This window comes from Octopus bimaculoides, chromosome 7, assembly GCF_046866305.1.
Source record: "Octopus bimaculoides isolate indiv1 chromosome 7, ASM4686630v1, whole genome shotgun sequence".
NCBI classification, from domain to species: domain Eukaryota; kingdom Metazoa; phylum Mollusca; class Cephalopoda; order Octopoda; family Octopodidae; genus Octopus; species Octopus bimaculoides.
Window position 1 is genome coordinate 91517296 of NC_142934.1, and position 22210 is coordinate 91539505.

The 22210-nt window shown below is 35.4% G+C and overlaps 1 protein-coding gene across 1 annotated transcript in view; it reads right to left on the reverse strand.

Moving 5' to 3' along the window:
• The window catches only part of LOC106872793 (uncharacterized), a 124023-nt gene that overhangs the window by 11821 nt on the left and 89992 nt on the right, over window positions 1–22210 (reverse strand). The window contains exons 21-27 of the mRNA XM_089355658.1: window positions 20888–21017; window positions 18711–18823; window positions 17515–17724; window positions 14422–14633; window positions 13503–13660; window positions 4921–5133; window positions 4320–4340 (exon numbers count right to left, since the gene is read on the reverse strand). Coding sequence (XP_089211784.1) covers window positions 4320–4340; window positions 4921–5133; window positions 13503–13660; window positions 14422–14633; window positions 17515–17724; window positions 18711–18823; window positions 20888–21017 — 1057 coding nt within the window. The remainder of the gene's footprint in view (window positions 1–4319; window positions 4341–4920; window positions 5134–13502; window positions 13661–14421; window positions 14634–17514; window positions 17725–18710; window positions 18824–20887; window positions 21018–22210) is intronic.

The following is a 22210-nucleotide window of genomic DNA, read 5'->3' on the forward strand; positions in this document are numbered from 1 at the left end:
TTAACGAACAAGGTCTGAAGAGCCTAAAAGTCATGAAGAGGAAAATTAGAATTTGTAACATTCATCCTCTTTCTTGGTGCTGTTAGAGGGGGTGGATGTAAACTGAAATAACTTCTACCCGTAATTGAAAACGCTTCACAAATTTGACTAAGCTTGAGTTTATCTTCATTTACATTCTGCTCTTCGACTCGCATCTCAAATAAATGCTTCAAATTTCTACAAATGCATAAGGTATGATCAATCCAAGTCCTTGAATGGTATTATTGTATCTAGCCTGGAAGAACACAAGGAAAAGTTGACCTCAGCCAGATTTGAGCTCAGAACAACATATTTTGTCGAACGATCTGACAAGTCTGCCAGTCTATCGCACTTCAAATATCTTATTCCTTTATAGCATTACACATCCAGTAGACGAGCATAACTAGAGGGAACAAGATCTTGAAATAGAGTCCATAGTGAGTCTTCTCAAAGTTGGGAAGGTAAGAATATAGACTGAAGAATTTCGCTATGTGCTGCTACCGTGAATGAATGGTATATGTGGATAAGATATCACATTACATAGTCAGGAAATGTGAACTGATGTAAGAACCTCTATGTAGTTTCCCGATCTGCAAGAAATAGCTACCAAATATCTCTCATTCAAAAACGCAAGAACACATCGGGCGATGTAGTCATGACTGAAAAGCCTTTAGTCATGGGAATTATCAATCAAGGTTGTCCTTGGTTAAACAACAGAAATCCTGATTGAAATCAGTTTTACAGATATTTTGTTGTCTTTCTAAAACCAGACATTATATTCTACGTGCTCTATTTCATATTATTGTGACAAATGGATACAAGATTTTCTGAGGAGGTGTCAATAGGGATATTTACTAATTTGTACATACTCATGGCCAAAAGTGTCAAGCAGCTGTCTCTATTTAGGGAAGTAGCTATTAACGGAGGTAGCTATTGACGGAAAATCAACCTGAAAATATCCCGACTAAATACACCGGAATGATTTTATCAGTCAAGAATAGGAACAGTCTGATCGACTTTCTCATATTTTCCATTAAATCCTAGGTCAACTCCATGTCATGGTAGAAATTATTTGTTTAAAGTATCGTGCAGTGGGATCGAATACAAAACTACGCGATCGAATACGAAACTACATGACTGTGAAGGAAACTTATGATAAATCACTCCATGATAGATTGCACAAAATGATACTGAACGAATATTGCAACCAATAAATAACATCTTCTCAACCAGAACTAACCAGAGTGACACAACAACCAGTCTGAAGAAGAAAAAGTGAAAAAAGAAAAAGAGGGCCAAAGTGTGCGAAAAAAATCAGAATTCTTCGTTAAAGCTCCATCTAAAGTCATTTAAGGTAAAATTTAAATGTATTTCTCTTGCGACATACTTGAAAAGTCTCTCCTGGAAATATTGAAGAACTTAATACCCATTAGGTATTTGTAGAACAATCATAATGTTTCATTTATATATGTATAACTGTAGCCACGGTGAACATTTACAGTTTGTGGCCTGTGCTTTTTGGGAGTTAACTGTCCTAGGCAATTATACAACACAGAACTAGAAACAGAAAACAAATGTGACATCTGTTTGGTCATGTGTGATTCTCTCATGTGACATTCCTTTCGGCTTTAGTTTCGAACATCGTCTCCTGGTCTACATTGAACAAATATTTCCTTCAGCTTTTGCCGCTTACTCTGATCTGATGCTTCTTGTCACTGTCTTTGAATTTGAGAAGACCGTCTTGACATCAAATCTTTGAGATTAGCATAACCTAATTTGTATCTTCTGTGAGTTCGGTTGGTTCATTTGGATGTCTGTCTGATGTCTATGATTCTCGGCATGTCACCTCAGCTTCACTTTAATTTTTTATAACTTCAAGAATTTTACCAAAGTCTGTTTGCTTCTGTTTCTCTTTCACTGTTCATTTGGCCTTCTATGAGCATAAATTTTTCGTGAGCTCTTCGCATTGTTCTTAGTTTATAGTTAAATTCGTCATATTTTATATTTCTGGATTGTGTGAGTGTCAGTAGAAAACATTTGCAGTATCGCATTCTTTTCACAATCATAAAAATATTAAGCCTAAAGATAGAGCTAGCTCGGCCCCCGAAATGGATACTCAACTGGGGATTCTGCGCTCGATCACTTCTTCTTTGGATGTTCTTGCCGAGATCTGGTGCCCTAAAGAGACAAAGTACCCAACCTTTTGGACGGTTTCCAGTATAATCTTTAGCTCCTTTCGTTTGTCCCTTTTTTGTTCGAGTTCATCTGGTGACTCACTGTTTTACTGACGACCCACTGTTTTACTGACACACACACATTCACACACATACACACACACATACATACATAGATATATACGTGTGTGTGTATGTATGAATGATATATATATATATGTGTATGTGTGATATATATGTGTGTATATATATATATATGTATGTATATATATATATATATATATATATATATATATATATATATGTGTGTGTGTGTGTGTGTGTGTGTGTGTGTGTGTGTGTGTGTGTAATATATAAATATACAAAGCAACGAGTTTTCTTGTGTATAACAACTATGAAGATATATTGCTTTCTTGCGAAGTGTAAGTCAGCTTTTGGCGGTTGAGTTGACTCTGTTCACTACTGTCCACTGGCATTTTTGAACTCAAAACATAAAGATACGAGACTCTATCGTTTATGCTCAATGTTACACACGATACACTGATACACTTAAACTCTGGTTTCGAATCGTGAGTCTGGTCTCCTTAATCAACATTTCTACACAAATAGTTTCAAATACCTAACTTCAAACTGAGATTGAACCACTGAACCTCGTATTTCTCTACATTTACATTAAAAGTTTCTCTAAATTCTGAGGCCTGTGCAACTCAACTTTTGCGAACAAAATTAATCATAAATTTACTGTCTTTTCTTCGTCTATGATTTTAATTCAGTTTCAGTTATTTGATTTACTATATTCTATGTTAGTAGCGACCTTATCGTTTGATTTTCATGCAGTAAAGTTTCCCAGCATTTTTGTCTCTTCTTATCCAATACTAAATCAATGTTATGGAACAATTATAACAACTAGTCCAATGGCGAAAGAAGGAAATTTCTGTGCTTAATGTTAACTTGCACAGTGAACACACCCTAAGAAAGCTTTAAATGTCAGGATATTTTTTTAACGTGAACTTTGCATTCAGTCAAACCCCAAATCCTCTTTATGGCTGGTACGATAGAGCAGAGATTAAATTCTATACTGTATGTGCCTTCGACGCCTTGCGATTGAAGTTGAAATATCACTGGTGTTGACTTTGGTATTTAATATCTCTGAGGTACTATATTGGGGTCGATTCAATTGGCTGTATTCTTGAGGTACAGAGTTTGACCTCACACATACCCCATCATTTTCAATATCCAAAAATAAATTAAAATTAGAAATCAGTGAATATTGAATTTTTAGGTGAACACATTGAGAAAAACGGTTCTATTCCTTTGGTACTTGATTCAAATAATCCATGTCTCTAATGATACTGAGAAAGGCATTAACGTCATAACTCATGATATTAGGAAAGGCGTTGATGTCACGACTAATGATATTGAGAAAGATATAAATGCTTAAATTTTAATCCCAAAATAAAAGTGAAGTCTAAAAGATCGATTGAAGGTGATGACGAGGGATAATAAGGCAGAACTTTGAACTGAATGCATCATGACATTTAAATTGCATTCCTCAAACTTCAAATCGCGTCGAAGTCAGTCTTTGTAGTTTCTTATTCCTAGATTATTCTGTGTAGATTCGTCTGCCACCTTAATATACTCCATGTGATCACTTGGACTGCTAGAAACAGTAATCAAAGTCCTCTCAAAACACATCCCACAGGTTTAAGCAAAAGGAAGGACACATTGGACGGCTTAGTTATGTAGTCTCTGATGAAATAACGAGAGGCTCATGGTTGGAACGACTTATATCTTAAGTATATGCAATCTGGACAGATTTTAAGCTCTTCATCATCATTTACAATAATAATAATGACAATAATGACGACATCTCTAAAAGCGTTGTTTAGAAAATAGAAACGTAACATTTTTAGTAATACCAAATGCTACGATTCGTCAATCAGCAAATGAACTTCACACCCAATCTACTGTCGTGCAACCACTTAAATTGTGCATGTGCATACCTGCATGAATGAGTGTGTTATTATGAGGAAACGGGGTGTAAAATGAGACTATGCAATACCAATTTGTCTATAAAAACATTAAATGCGAAGGAAAAATCAAGAAGGAAAACAATTGTTTACTCACCGCTGGAACCTTGACTAATTTCTGAAAAAATGAGTGAAACAAAAGAGATGTAATTGAACGTTTACGCTTGTGTGTAGTCATGTACACACACACACACACACACACACAGATACATACACACACACAGATACACACACACACACACAGATACATACACACACACACAGATACATACACACACATACTAAATTTTATGAAAGTATTCCCGATGCAGTCATGATATATGAAGAAAAATATTTTTGAATAAATATTAATTAAATGAAAAATAACAGAACGGCACAAATCTTTTGGAAAGAAGTGTTTGTAATATATAAGCGCTTTCGCTGTTTATAGCTTTTCAGACACACTTGTTATGAGATAATCTCTGTGTGTAAAGACATACATACATACATACATACATACATACATATGCTTTCTCTCTCTCACACACACATGTATATACATTTTCTATATATGTAGATATTATACATGCGTACATATATGTATATGTGGTATATGATCTATAGCATTCATCAAAACCTAGATTGGAAATATGAAACAGCTGTATATGAAACGACTCATTATAAAAACAAAAGTAATTTTGTTCTAATTGTCGACTTACTTGATTGTTGTCCAACTAGAAACTTTGTCAAATGATTTGTTTGACACTGTACTTTGGCACTGCTTTGATTTGTCTTGGCTGCGTCTAAGTCTTCCCATGTAGATTTGCCAGAGTCCCAGGTGAAGCATTTATATATTTTATTTGCTGATATTTCGTCAAGTTGTATTTCAAATACTACAGGAATGTCTAGGTTTGAAACTTTTTCCAATAATCCTTTTGATCGTAACAAGTGAGAAGAGAGAGAGAGAAAAATAAAGAGAATGGAAAAGTGAGAGAGAAAAGCATTTGTATGTATAAACTGTTACGAGAAGTGAGCAGGTAACTGATACAAGGATAACAAATACACAAAACTAGAGTTTATACGAGTGCATTCTTACAAGTGGATCATAAAATAACAATGTGAATAGTTCTTTCTGTAGTATTAAGTCAGTGTTATATAGTGTTGATTCATATGAATTAAGGTAGGGTTTTACAGACCAGAATGAGACGATTGGGCGCAGCTATATGGACGCTGACGATCTGGGGCGGCTAATTGAACATTCAACCTATTTTGGTGACGGTCATTTTTGGTATTGGAGGTAAGCACACATACACATGCACGCGCATGCGCAGAAATATACATATATAGATATTGAAAGAATGATATATATATATATATATATATATACAGAGAGAGAGAGAGAGAGAGAGAGAGAGAGAGAGAGAGAGAAAGGGAGAGACGGAGCGGAAGGGAGAGAAGGCGATAAAAATTAAAATGTCTGATGTCAAATAAGCAGGTTTGAATCAGTAGTGCTAAATAAGCGACCCCAAAATGTCTCATGCCCGTACAGATTTTCCAGTTCCATCCACATCCACGGGTGATGGTTCATCATTGTAATTCAGTATTGAATTATTAAGCATTGTAATCTAAATTATTTGCATTGGGGCAGGCGTTGTTGAGTGGTAAAAAGTTTGATTCTCAACCACATGGTTCCGGGTTCAGTCCCACCGCGCGGTACCTAAGGCAACTGTCTTCTATTATAGCTGCGGGCCGACTAAAGCCTTGTTAGTGAATTTGGTAGACGGAAACAGAAAGAAGCCCATCGTAAAAGCGCCCGTGCGGCGCTATGTAAAAGCGGTCGTGCAGCGCCACGTAAAGACACCCAGCACACTCTTCTGTAAAGTGGCTGGCGTTAGGAAGGACATCCAGCCGTAGAGACCATACCAAATCTGACAGGAACCTAGTGCAGCTCACCAGCATGCCAGCTCTAGTCAAACCGTCTAGCGTATTCCAGCTTAGACAACGGACGTCAAAGTATGTATGTATATATATATATATATATATATATATATATATATATATATATATATATAATACAAAGGATATATTCGCATGTATACACACATATATGTAGGTACTTACATCTACATGTGTATATAGATGCATATTCGGGTACAGGACATTAGAAAAATGAACTACAGACAACGGAACGAACACATAGGAAGACAAATAGCCACTTGTGGAATTATTCATTCATCAGCTGATATATATATAGTTGAAATTTGCAGAAAAACAAAACATGAAGACAGGTGTATAAACAACAAACAGGTGTATTAGTTTAACGCTCGGGAAGGTGAGAAAGTCTCTTACGTTTCGAGCCTACGCTCTTCAGCAGAAAGGAACACGAGGAAATAAATAAAGAGAGAATAAAAAAATGCTTTTGGAGCTGGCGGTCAATCATATATATATATATACACATATACACACACACACACACACACACACACACACACACACACACACACACACACACACACACACACATATATATATATATATATATATATATACATATATATATACATATATATATACACACACACACACACATATATATATATATATATATATACATATATATATACATATATATATATATATATATATATATATATATATATATATATATATATATATACATATATATATATATATATATATATATATATATATATATAGATATAGATAGATAGATAGATGTGTGTATGTGCGTGTGTATTTGTGTCTGTTCATCCTCCACCACTGCTTGACAACCAGTGTTGGTGTGTTTATGTCCCCATAACCTAGCGATTCGGCAAAAAGAGACCGATAGAATAAGTACGAATCTTAAATGGAAAATAAGTACCGGGGTCGATTTGTTCGATTGAAAATCTTTCAAGGCTGTTTCCCAGAAACGGCAGCAGTCCCAGTGACTGAAGCGAGTGAGGAAAGACACAGGAGAAAAGACAGAGAAACGTTGTGCAGAGGATGGACAACGAACAGGAACCGGAATTCGATCGTCATTGAGTGTATGGATTAGGTGAATGGAGGAAAACAAAGCTTCTAGCAAATATTTGTTGATGGTGTGGAGACAGGTAAATGAAGGATTTGTTGATACAACACGACATGTCTTAACAGGAATGGTCGTGTCTTGGTAACGTACTTCAAGCATTATGAAGTTGGTTTCCTTTCAATGTTGACTTTGATACCAAAAAAATGCTTTTGGAGCTGGCGGTCAATCATATATATATATATATACACATATACACACACACACACACACACACACACACACACACACACACACACATATATATATATATATATATATATATATATATATATATATATATATATATATACATATATATATACATATATATACACACACACACACATATATATATATGTGAATGAAATTGCATGAAATTGCATGAAATTGCATCCTAACCTAATGAAGTTCATAAGATAATCATTTACTCTTTCTTTGTATAATATAGTATTTATCCTCATCATCATCATTATTTACTTTTAATCTGCATGTTTCTTACAATCACTCGCCGAGACACACCCATCAATTTATCCATTTCCAAAATCCCCAAGCACTTATAGCCCGTCTCTTCTATCTGCTTCATAACCTCCCCCGATGGTATCGTTAGTCCGTCCATATATTTGATTTTGCCTCACTTCAAGACTAACACACCACACTTTCTCAGTCCGAACTCCATACTGATATCAGCACTGAAGGTGTACACCGTATCACCGAGAGAACTGACTTGGACTTCATCTTTACCATAAAGTTTGAGGTCCCATAAATAACAAATGGTTGACGTTCTGTTGATGGCTTTTGAATACATATCCAGCTTTTGCTTTCCTCAGAATCAGTGTCAATGGTATCAAGCACAGTACAAATATCAGTGGGGACAGGCAATCCCCTTGGAAGATGCCTCTCCTAATTTCTACTGTTCCTAAACTTCTTCCGTATGCTGTCAGGTCCGTCCTCCAATTCGCTATACTTTTTCCAAGCAATCGCTCAACATTCGATGCAGTCCAAAAAAGGTTCATACACTCCACAATCCAAGAATGTGGGATCATATCGTACGCCTTACGATAGTCGATCCATGACATGGCAAAATTACCTTTCCTCCTCTTGCAGTCTCTGAGTACAGTTTTATCTATCAGGAGTTGATCCTTGGTACCTCTGCACTTACGCTTGCAACCCTTCTGCTCATGTGGCAGGACTCTATTTTTTTTCTAGATGTTCGTACATTGACTCTGCGAGTATTCCAGTCAATAATTTCCACATAAGTGGCAAACAGGATATCGGCCTGTAATTGTCTACCGTATTGCCTTTTTCGATGTCTTTCAGGTACAGCACTGTTCTACCCAATGTCAACCACTCTATTTATTATTATTATTATTATTATTATTATTATTATTATTTTATGTTTGACTTTTGTTTTGCATTTGTACAAGTTGGATCCAAGTCTCACCCAGAGACCTCAAGAGACAACAAGTTAGAAGTTCATGTAGGTGTTATGCCTAGGGTACCATATATTTGGATTTGTACAGTTTTGTTCAAGTGAATGTTTAAGAAACCATAAGAAAATTATGTGTTTACTTTAAAATTTGAGATCACATAGACAGTATTTTACGTAGGATATGGGCAGTTCCCATGAGCACTATCTTTTGAACTTCAGCCATTTTGGGGTTTCCTGGAATCTGATCTAGGTAGTAATCAGCCCGTTTCGCTGTCATTCCCAGGGCACCTATGACAATAGGTATTGTTTTCGTCTTCAGATTCCACATTTTGCTAATTTCTATTTCAAGATCTTTATATTTGCTCAGTTTTTGGTAGGTCTTGACAGATACGTTTATATCGATTGGGACAGTCATATCAATGAGGAGGCATGATTTTTGTCTGAAGTCTTTCAGTATGATGTCTGGCCTATTTGCGTCTATCTTTCTGTCAGTTTGAATGGTGAAGTTCCAGAGGAGTGCAATGTGATCATTTTCAAGTACTGGGGGTGGTTTGTGTTCCCACCAGTTTTTATCATGGGGCAAGTCCAGGTTTTTGCATATTACCCAGTGAATATATTGTGCAGCTCTATCATGCCTGTTGAGATACTCTGTAGGCGCAAGCAGACTGCACATGGAGACAACATGATCGATGGTCTCATTTTGTTGTTGGCATATACGACATAATGGGGAGCTGCCGTTCTTTAATATGTTGGCCTGGTAGTTCTTTGTAGGTAGGCATTGATCTTGGGCTGCTATGATAAACCCCTCTGTTTCTGATTTCAAGCCAGAGGCCATTAACCATTGGTGGGTAAGGGCTTTGTCACTATCTGCATTATTCGCTCTCTTTGGGTATTTGCCATTGAGAGGTTTTCCATGCCATTTTTCAGTCATAATAGCTAAGGCAGCAATTTTAGCACGGGTTTTCAAGCGCTTAGCTTTTTCTGCAGGTGTTTCTAGTTCGTCTAATTCTTGAATTTGTTGCAATTGGAATTCACTTAGATATTCCTTTGCCTGTTTTGTTACTGAGTAAGATGCTTTCTTGCTTTCATATTTTAAGACAAGTTTTAGCATCCAGTCCTCAGAGTTTTTCAGATAGGTGTCTAGGCCAATTGTGGCTACCTTCATTGATAATGCCAGCTGTAAAAGTCCTCGGCCTCCCTCTTTTCTTGGCAGATAAAGACGTTCTATATCTGCCTTAGGGTGGTGCATTCTATGCATTGTCAACAGTTTTCGTATTTTTCTGTCAACATTACATATTTCAGTAATTGACCAGTTAACGATGTTGAAACTGTAAGTCACGACTGGTATGGCTAGAGCATTGATCGCTTCGATCTTGTTTCTCGCGTTCAGCTCTGTCTTCAGTATTGCTCTCACCCTGCGATAACATTCTCTTCTGATCCTTTCCCTCATCACTGAGTGCTTGATATTGTCCCCTTCAATTACCCCTAGGTATTTGTAGCTCTCCGCTGGTTCTAACTCTTTTATGACATTTTGCTGGTCAAGGTTCACATTAGATGTATTTGTCATTTTTCCTTTGATAAAGGTAGCTTTTGCACATTTATCAAGGCCAAATTGCATCCTGATGTCATCACTGAATTGTTTAACAATCGCTAGTAGGCCTTTGAGTTGTTGGTCATTTTTTGCAAAGAGCTTTAAATCATCCATGTAAATGAGATGATTTATATTTTTATCAAATATTTTATAACCATACTGTGCATCATTGAGCAATTTTGAGAGCGGTATTAGAGCTAGACAGAAGAGGAGTGGTGATAGTGAGTCACCCTGGAAAATGCCACATGAAATTCTTACATCTCCAGCATTTAGAGATTCATTGTCATTGTTCAACATCAGTGTGGTTCTCCATGATCTCATACTTACAGATAAAAAGTTTCGCAGAGTAGGAGCTATTTTATACATTTCCAGACATTTCCTAATCCAGCTATGTGGTAGGCTATCAAAGGCCTTTTTATAGTCTATCCAGGCTATTGACAAGTTTTTGTGTCGCTTGTGACAATCTTCTAAGATCATCTTATTGATGAGTAGCTGATCTTTACAACCATAAGATCTACGTTTACATCCCTTTTGCTCATTAGGGAATATGCTACTTTCTATTAAAAAACTATAGGTGTACTCGGTTAGGACAGATGTTAGTGTCTTATACATTGTTGTTAAGCAGGTTATGGGGCGATAATTTTTTGGTTCGTTTGTTTCCTCATTTTTTGGAAGCAGGAATGTTAAACCATTAACTAGCCAAGAGGGCATCAAACTAGGATTTTGCAAAACATCGTTGTAAAGTTTTGTTAGCAGTTCATGGCTTTCTGGGAAGGCATTCAACCAGAAGTTAGGAATTTTATCCTTTCCTGGAGACTTCCATTTGCTTGACCTCCTGAGAGCAGATCTTATATCTTCTACCTTGACCCCTTCCCACTTTTGCTCCTCTAAGGAGTCTAGGTCTGTAGATATTCTATCAATCCAAGGGGCCTTTTCATTGTGTGTTTTATCTTCTGCCCAGATTTTATTCCAAAATTCTTGCACTTCTTCTTTTGATGGGACAGACTTTATTGTTACTGGTGTTTTCCCTATCTTCCTGTAGAAATTTTTGGGGTTATTTTTGAACATGTTATTATCTCGGAAGAATCTAACACGCTTTTCATACCTTGCTATGCGAGCAGCTTTAGCACATACCTTTTGCTTGATGGTTTCTATGGTGGCATCAATGTCAACTATGGTTTTCATATTATATTTTTTCTTTAGTTTATGGGTCTTTGTAGGTTTGATACTCTTGTCAAATTTAAGGTTTTTCAAACATTCTATGTCAGATCTAAGCAGCTTAATTTGGTGTTGAATGCGTTCTTGCCAAGAAGGCTTTTTGTGGGAGTGTTGTCTTTTTCTAATCTTTTCACCACATAGAATCGTTGAGATTCTTGCGGATGCATAGTACAGGTGGTTGAGATCTGTAATATCAACATCATTAGCTGAAATTATATCCTTAAGTGCAAGGCGGATTTTACCAATTATTTTCAGGTTTTGGTTAGAATTGCGAATTTTGGGGAGAGTGTCGCGCTCATTCATACTAGTTTCTTTAATTTTCAGCCATTCAATCATGATTTGATTTTTTATTATTATTATTATTATTATTATTATTATTATTATTATTATTATTATTATTATTATTATTATTATTATTATTATTATTATTATATGTTTGACTTTTGCTTTCTATTTGTACAAGTTGACTCCAAGTCTCACCCAGGGGCCTCAAGAGACAACAAGTTAGAAGTTTATGTTGGTGTTATGCCTAGAGTGCCATATATTTGGTTTTGTACATAGTGTTGTTCTAGAAAATGTTTAAGAAAACATAAGAAAATTACAAGTTTGTTTTAAAATTTGAGATTACATAGCATTTTACGTAGGATATGGGCAGTTGGCATGAGCACTATCTTTCCAATCTCTGCCATTTTGGGGTTTTCTATCATTATCATTAGCATTATCATTATCATTATTATTATTATTATTATAATGATAATACTCTGAAAGACCGGTTGTTCTTGACTTGAAAGCAGGTAATAACAAATCACCAAAGGTTTCAAGTAGTGCCTTCTTCTCCTGTGACTCAAAGAGACAAGACTCTCCTTAGAATGCGAGCTGTACCCAACAATGATGTCTTCTGAATCACCTCGAGCCTGACAGCAGCTCCAATATTCTTAATATGTTTTTCAAATTCCTTGGAAACTGCTCCTAATGCACCAATTACCACCGGTATCACCATTACTTGCCTCATGCCCCATAACTTTCCTCTCTCGTCCCGCAGTCACAACTCATTTCTACAGTTGAGTAAACTGGAGCAACGTGAAATAAAGTGTCTTGCTCAAGAACACAACACGCAGCCAGGTCCGGGATTCGAACTCACAACCTCACGGTTGTAAGTTCGACGCTCTAACCACTGAGCCATGCGCCTACATACATATATAAATACATACATACATACATATATATATATATATATATATATATATATATATATATATATATATATGTATATATATATATATATATATATATATATATATATATATATATATATATATATATATATATATGTATATATATATATATATATATATGTATATATATATATGTATATATGTATATATATATATATATATATATATATATATATATATATATATGTATATATATATATATATATATATATATATATATATATGTATATATATATGTATATATATATATATATATATATATATATATATATATATATATATATATATATATATATATATATATATATACACACACACGCACATATATATATATATATATATATATATATATATATATATGTTTCTCACAAAACTGTCCGATGAACGGGAACGTGAAACTCTGAGTAACAGCTTTTGTTATATTTCTGCTGCTTTGAAATAAAGTATATATATATATATATATATATATATATATATATATATATATATATATATATATATATATATATATATAAATATTATCAATCGGACGGACATAGTCTATGTGTTTTGTTTTGGCCAAATTTGCTGTTTGATAGCGTCCGGGGTTATTTCGAGGTGAGTTATCTCGCCTGATTTAGGGCATTCGATGTTCTTTAACATTCGCCTTTGTGTATGTAGGGAGCTTAGCCCGGATACCATCCTGCAGCAAATTTGGAAACCTGTTTCTATGTTGTAACACATTTGATAGTAATTGTGTAATATCTGGTATATTTTACCTGAATTGGGATTATAGAGTGACAAATCAATCACATCAGAAGCTACCTCGGTTTTTGTGTCATTCAAAGGAAACACACTGGTTCCGTTGACGATCTGCGATATTTGTGCTACAGCACCTTGACATTTCACGCTATCACTACACGACCAGTCGAAATATCTGGAAAGAGCAAAAAAAAAAAAAAAAGGAAAAAAAGAAAAAAGAAAGAATAGAATTTAACACGGGTTTCAATAAACTTGAAACGGTGTACTTAGTACAAGAAATAGACTGAGACAGTGAAAGTATTACTATTTTCAGGGTGAATACATTTATTGCAGTTATATTGCTATCATTGTTGTTTAGAACGGCCTTGTCATGATTAATGTCTTCGGTAAAGTGCATCTAGTAGAGGGGCCCTGGTTTGGGGATTCCAGGATTTTGAGGTTTGTGGAATCACCTTTTGACTATTATTGTTTCCAGGCCTGCTCTTAACTAGAGTTGTAGCGCTTATCAGGGTCCCAATTATGGGTCAAGCTGCATGTCACGGAATTGCTTCCGGAAGAAGATCCCTGACAGACACCCCCAATGGCCCCAGGATAGATGAGGTCCTTCAGCTCTTTAATAGTTCATCTAAGATAAAGTAACTCTACACAAATCCTGCCTCCTGACATCTACTGAGCTTGTGGCACCTATTGCACCAGATCAATTTAAGTTTGAAGAACGAAAGAGTGGGACTGACTCTGCACAAACCATAATCGCTATAATAATATTCATTGTATAGGTTATTCAGCAACATTGCGCCAGAAGAAGCAGACCTAACAATGGTCATGACTGGAACGCTTTGATACTAGGTTTGCTGAATCTGGATTCATCTGAGGATATCGACAAGAAGAAGAACAACAACAACAACAATACTAAATTAGGGTATATAGTGTGTTAACCTTTTCTCTAATGTTTTTCCGGGAGTGAAAGTGACTTTTTCTGTCTGTGTACTCGTCAACGGCTGATTTAACATAGATGTTGTCGTAAACATGTTGAGGTGTGTAGATTTGAGATTCTTCGGACTTGTTTTAGAACCAGCAAATTCAAAAATACTGTTAAGAATATTCTGGGATAATTCTGAACTGCAGTTTCGGCTTGCTGCTAATAAGGCCTGCAAAATTATAAGATTGGTTTATTGTAGCATTAAAAAAACGGATATATTCATTATAATAATGGTGATCACTGCTGCAATTAATGTTATGTTTAGTTATTTTGTTACATTTTGCATCTCTCTGACGTAATTGCTGGTGATATTGGCTGGGTCACTGTTAGGGTGGTATCTTTTTCAAGAATCGTAGATAGAAATGTCATATATAAGATTAATTTCTATTTTTGGTACAAGGCCAGCAATTTCGGGGAGGGTGTAAGTCGATTACATCGACCCCAGTACTCAACCGGTACTTAATTTATCAACCCCGAAAGGATGAAAGGCAAAGTCAACGGAATTTGAACTTAGAACATAAAGACGGACGAAATCCCGCAAAGCATTTCGCCCGGTGTGCTAACGATTCTGTCAGCTTATTTGAAGATAGAATATTACGATAAAATAATAAAATAGAATTAAGCAATCAATAAAATTTAACGAAAGAGCCTTACCTACTCAAGAACGTTTTTCTATGAAATAGTTATGTATAACCATATCTAATATCTAATTCGGACATGCAACGACAATACGCTGCATGTGTTGTCGCGAGGGAAGAAATTCTCCTCAGAGATAATATTGATGTAAACACACCACAAGGCCATAAGTATTGTGTGTTTACACCTACATTATCTATAAAAAGAATACCTTCTCTCAGGACAACACGTGCAGCATATTGTCTTTCTATGAACGAATGTGCACAAGCATGTGAAATATGACTGCACATAACTATATTTCATTCAATTAATATGCATGTAATTAATTTTTGTATAAATATCAATATGGTATGAATAACGGCAGCCAAAAACTTAAGTCGTCAAATAAATGAAAATGGAAGCCAGGAGTTGACGCGTATGATGGTCATCTCATCGATGACTACTTTCAATCGGTTAAAGTAACCAGCACCAAACTAGGAATAAAGACGTGATTAGATTATACTTTTACAACCAACTGACAAACATACCTCCTCGTGCATGTTTTCTGTCGATAATATACAAATAGTAAATAATAGAAAGTATAAATTTCTTGATTGAAGGCCTTGTACATCGAAACCTGACAATCACGAAATCTGTGAAATGAATTAATGTAATAAAGAAATTAACATGCATCACTAAGCAATGTTGTACGTGGTATATTTAATATTAGGCTTATCGATCAGGCTTTCAAGTCTTTCTAATGATTTGTATGTTTACCCGGAATAAAAAGAAATAATATCGCTGACTCGACATTTAATCGATATAACATTAAGAATATCACATTTCATTTAAAGAGGATTGTTTTGTAAACAAACGTTGTTAAATATTGGCAATATATAACATTTCCTTTCTTGATTATAACACTTTTCAGATGAATCTATATATAATTGATTTCGCCTCTCCTTGAAGGACAGAATTGTATATCAATAGTGAAGGTGCCAAACTTATTGCATATATAACGATAAAACAAACACACTGGAGGGAAATACTGTAAAATTGATCTAACTCCGAGTAGCTTCTTATATGAGATTTAACCGTTTTTATTGGCTCGGCTTGGAGAGCGATAAACTCTGTCAAATAGACTTACCCTGGAAATACTGCATAAACATGAAACCTTTTGTGGTGTCACTGTGACACATTGGTTTCAAATTTTGGTACAATGCCAGCAATTTTTAGAGGAGGGGGACAAGTCGATTACATCGACCCTCGTTCTCAACTGATTCTTATTTTTGCGACTTTATGCATTTTAATGAGTTATAGATTTATCATTTGGTTCCTTGTTGCATTTTTAATCCTCAAACTAGTTTATAACTGCTACAGACAGCCAGAATGAACAGTCCAGTTTCGAATTTCATACTAACATCGACATAGTTGTTTATACTGCTGCCTCTATCTCCTCGTCTTCCGACAAATCTATTATCTGCAGCCTAGAATACAAGAATATAATTGGAGTAAAGATTGTTTGCCAACATAACATGGCAGTCCTGGTTTAGGATGAATGTTGCTGTTATTTAGCTCCAAGAGACATTGTCTCCAGCTGGCTATACGACATGAACTGTGTTCTTATATTTTCGAAAAAGGACACAGACCGTGTCGTATAGCCAGCTGGAGACGATGTCTCCTGGGGCTAAATTACAGCAACATTCGTCCTAAACCAGGAGTGCCATGTTATGTTGGCAAACAATTTTCACTCCAAAGTACTGTTGCTGAATATCTCCCATTGTGAGATTTACAAATAGTAATTTTCTACCAAAAATCAAAGGAGAATCTGCAATTAAGGACCTCGCCAACTGTATTATATCTTTAATTCCCTCAAAGTTTATTATCTGGAACAGTTGTCCTCAACAGGGGTCCATATAACCCCCGGCGGTCTATATAAGATTTTTAGGGGTCTAGACAAGCAAAATAGTAAATCGGGGAAGCACAGTAGTACATTAAGGATCTGTGAAAAAGTTTTGGTTTAACGATATCTATTGGACCCCTTTGATTACATTTGGGTTTCTTTCTTCAACGTTTTGCGTAGTTCAAACTACACAAGTTAATGCGTGAAAAACGAAATAGGAATTTTGAAAGATGTATCTATAAAGCTAGTTTTTAAACATCAAGGGGCTGTGGGTGGGGGAGGGCCACCAGAGTAAAATAGTAATGAAAGGGCTCCATAGGCAAAATATCATTAGGAATCACTGATCTGGAACGTAAACCAGCGATTAAAAAGATCTCCAGATGTATTTGATGTAGCAAGCCACTCCCACAAATAAACCCCCAACTACAACAAACATGAACAGACTAATTCAATGCTGAATGAAATATAAAATTAGATGAAAAAAAAAAACCGACATTTCATATGGTATTAAGAATTTTCAGTTTATACTTACTTTGTTGACGCTTGATGTAAAAATACTGTTTGGCATGCTTTGCTGGTTTAATTTGAAGCTTTTTATCAAGGAGTCTAAATTAGTAATAAATTTTTTAAGAAAAACGTCGTTGTATTGTTCATCGTCCAGTTTAACTATTGTAGAGCTAAGAATTATGGTCTCTTCTGTAGATAGCGGTTTCAATACGGTCATTTCCCAAGCATCGATGGCCTAGTAAAAAGAAAAAAAAAAAAGTTACATTCTGAAATCGTTTTTTTTTTTTTTTTTGTATTCCTGTTCGGGCAACGTTACAATAGCAGTTAAATATAGAAAAATCAAACTTTGAATAAGAGAACAGATCTGACTGCGGTTCGTATCTCAACACCGACACAGCATTTGTGACAACTGGAAAGATGGTCAACCGTAATATCTAATTCCAGGTAAATTGATACCATGTAGACCTATGGCTACAATGGCGACAAGCAACTGATTTACTTTTATATATTTCTATTTTCAAAATTGTTTCTATTTTCATTCCTGGATTTGGATATGACACGAGAAGCAACCACTACCCTCGTCGCTTCAGCATTTTGAGCCAAATGCTTAACTGATTTCTTTTGCCTTGCTGGTAGAAGTTCAGTTGCAACAAGCATGCAAGCATGATTTACAATAAATTCAATGTGTACCACAGGACTATGAACTTCGGAGTAGTGAGGGTTTGTATCCATCTTCCAGGCATAGAAAACCAGATATAATAATTATTTAGTTTATTAATTATATCAATTAATACTTTCTTATGCTAATGGCAGGTAATTATAGTATTTTTTTATTTGCACAATTATGCCATGAACCCTATCATGATGAATTTCTACAGGTGTATGTAAAAATCACACACACACACAGAGTCACCTACGTATATGTTTGAAAGAACTGCTTGAGATGAATTTGGTTAACAGAGACCAGAACCACACCATATATATATATATATATAATTTGTATGTGTGTGTATAAATTGTATAGATATCTATAAACATTTTTCCAGGTGTTCTAACGATTCATTCCGCTCGTCATCTACACGAAGCCTAATTATTACAATGCATTTAGTTCAGTACTCTACTGTCACAGGCATCTTCACAATTTAAATATATGAAAAAAAAAATGATTGGATGAAGGGCTCATAGGATTTATCATTATTGTGAAGACAAAGACAAATTTACTTTGATCACATCCTGGCTCATTGTTATTTCTTGTTCAGCTGATCTCTTTTTGCGGGCATTGTCTTGGATTCCAAGGATACCAACCAATGACAATAAAGCGTCGAAATAGTTTTCTATAAAAACAAAAAAAAAAAATAGATATATATATTGGTATAGTCAATGTATATGCTAACATATGATTAATATTCCCATGTCTGAGTTAATAAGCTAAGCAATACATCAAAGAGAGAAATGCCAACACCTCTGTAAGTATCTGCTAAATTTTTGGAAATGTATCTCAGTATGAGATTCAGTAGACTAACATTAAACTATCTTACTCTACTTCCATAATATTTGATCTAAGCATTTTATTCTTTTTGTATTTTATACATTTCTCAATAATATCCCAAACAATATTTTTTATCATGCAATCATCATTTCTTTCCAGTGATTGACCCTTCTCTTATTTTCCGAACTAAGAATTAATACAAAAAACTTTCCAGGTTCACATTACTGATACTAATTTTGTTATTCATATATTTTTGCTCATTTTATAGATTTTCTTTCGATATCAAAATTAAACAGATCTTTGATAATCCAAAAGAAAGAAATCAGCTATGCAAGGAGGTTTTTAGAAAGAGTTGTAGTCCTTTCTCCTTTTAATGATTCAGAATAAATACACATAATCAAAAACTGTTTAGCAACTTATATATGTACTTGTTATAAATCATCCGCTGCTTATAAATCATCCGAAGATTGAGCTATTAACTAAGACATAAAACTGTCAATTGTGATGATCATTCAGTTAAAATGTTTCATTCTAATGTGCACTTATACTGAGTACTTCATGCGAGGGCGCATGGCCTAGTGGTTAGGGTGTTGCACTGACGCTGGCAAGATCGCGGTTTCAATTCTTAGACCGGGTGATGCTTTGTGTTCTTGAGCAAAACACTCCATTTCACGTTGCTCTGTGGTCACTTCGAGACCTGACACGTGGTACGCCGTGAACCTATTCAGGCAACACTGATTTCATGAAGAGAGTGAGCTTAATGTACAGCATAAACATGTGATCTTTTATAAACAAATCATTTGTGCAGGTCGTTCGGCAAAAAGCGAAACACTCATTCGTCAACAGGAGAGTCAACTGAATGCTCTGGGTTGTTCATGAAAATTGGTTTACAGGACACACACACCCACACACACACATTATTGTGTTACTATAGTGATCAGACGTGAAGGCGCAATGGCCCAGTGGTAAGGGCAGCGGACTCGCAGTCGGAGGATCGCGGTTTATTCATCGAAAACACCTAAAGCACCACGATGGGGTGGGGTGGCGACCCTGTTGTACTCTTTCGCCCCAACTTTCTCTCACTCTTTCTTCCTGTTTCTTGAGTAACGCTGCGATGGACTGGCGTCCCGTCCAGCTGGAGTGGGGACACACATACGCCATAGAAACCGGGATACCAGGCTCAAGAGCCTGGCTAAGCTATAAAAGGCGCATAATAATAGTGATCAGACATGTGAATTACGCACGAGCTTTATTCGCTGGCTCTCTGTTCTTATAACTTTTCTTCCTTCTTTGTCCTCTTCTGTGGACTTTTCCCTGTATATCCGATGAAAAGCTAACCTCCAAAACACCATACTTTTATTTCTAACTGTTACTTCATAACATTTTTCTTCGCGCGCCAAAGTAACAATATTCACTGTGGATGTCCTTGAACTTCTATATATATATATATATATATATATATATATATATATATATATATATATATATATATATATATATATATATATATACATATATATACATATATATATGCTTTTTTCTGTCAAGGGCTTATATGCTCCATTATTAGACTATTTTCTTTAGTCATTGCGCAGTGATATCTATAAGCTTTAAGCTTATAAAACACTATTATTATCATTTACAGAATTGTAAAACTCGACAATGTTTAACAAAACCATTCGCAGTAAAAGCATATATATATATATATATATATATATATATATATATATATATATATATATATATAATATTATATATTATATATATATATATATATATTGTAGGTGTTCTACCTTCACACTTGCACCGATGTGTGAGTGTGTGTGTGTGTGTGTGTGTGTGTGTATGAACCATATAAATTCTTGTTGATAGCAACGTAGTGGTATGAAGTGAAAAACAGTTTACTTACGTGTCTTAAGTAAGTCGTCCACGTTTTCTAATATTTCGGTTTTTCTTTGTTGTAGTTCTGCATTGTCAATGACTGTAACGTTGACATCGTCGCTGATATAAGTCTGACACATGCCATAACTGTTGCAGACCTTCAACGGAAAAGTGACATACATTTTGGTGTGCAGAATATTATAATCATAACACATAGCAACAGCATTACAATCATCACCATTATCATTGTCATTATATTTGTTGTTGTTGTTGGTTGATGAAAACTCAGCTTGTTTTGCTGGGTATGATGGGAAATGTCAGCTGTCTACAACCAGCAGACTAAGGTGACACTTTTTTACTGATCATGCTTCAAGAACCCTGCGAAGAGTTCTTGCAGTTCCAAGCAATGCTGATTTTTTGTAGGTGTTCTACCTTCACACTTGCACCGATATTTTTCAGCCATGTTGGTAGCTGAGTGCTGACACTTCCAAGTAAACCAATTACTATTGGTATCACGTCCACTCTCTTCATTGCCCACAGCCTTCGTATTTCCCACTTCAATTCTTCATGGTTGTTCACTTTTTCTTCTTATTTCTCTTCGATCTTGTTATCACCAGGACATACTATGTCGATTATCATGCAAGTTATTTCTTTTTTATTCACTGGTTTCCGATGTCTAATGTGATGGTCACACTGAACCATTGCATCCTACTGGGTTTTGCGAACTTCATCCTCGGTAACGCTAGGATTTGGTCATACCACGTCTTTGCTCTTTGTAGACCATAATTTCCACAGAGCTCCCGATGGATCATTCTTGCCACATTGTCATATTGTCTTTTGTAATTGTGTTGTTGCCAATTTCGGGCATTCACTAACAATGTGTCACACCGTTTCACCCCTCTCCCCATACATTCTGCACTTCACTAGTATTTTCTTTTACCCAAAAGTCAGAAACTTTCCAGCACCCCATTGTATATACAGGTGATAGAAGAAGCAAACACCTCTGTATTATACCCAACGTTATCTAGACATCAGCGGTCACTCTATGTTTTATATTGAAGCTTAATGCAGATGATAGGAGAAAAAAAACCCATCGTTTTAATAAATACAGAACAAACCTGATTCCAGTGATTTATATTGTGTTATAAATAATTACTTCTGACCCCCTCACAAAAAATAGGGGGGAAATGAGAGGAGAGAAACGAGCTACTCTGCTTGATGGAAAGTAGTTGGAGAGGAAAATAACATGAAGGTTTAAATAAATTGTTATGTTAAAAATAGCATGAAATCAGATCTCATTCAGAAATAGCAATTAAAATTACAAACATTTTCGTCACTATTTTTCATTTAC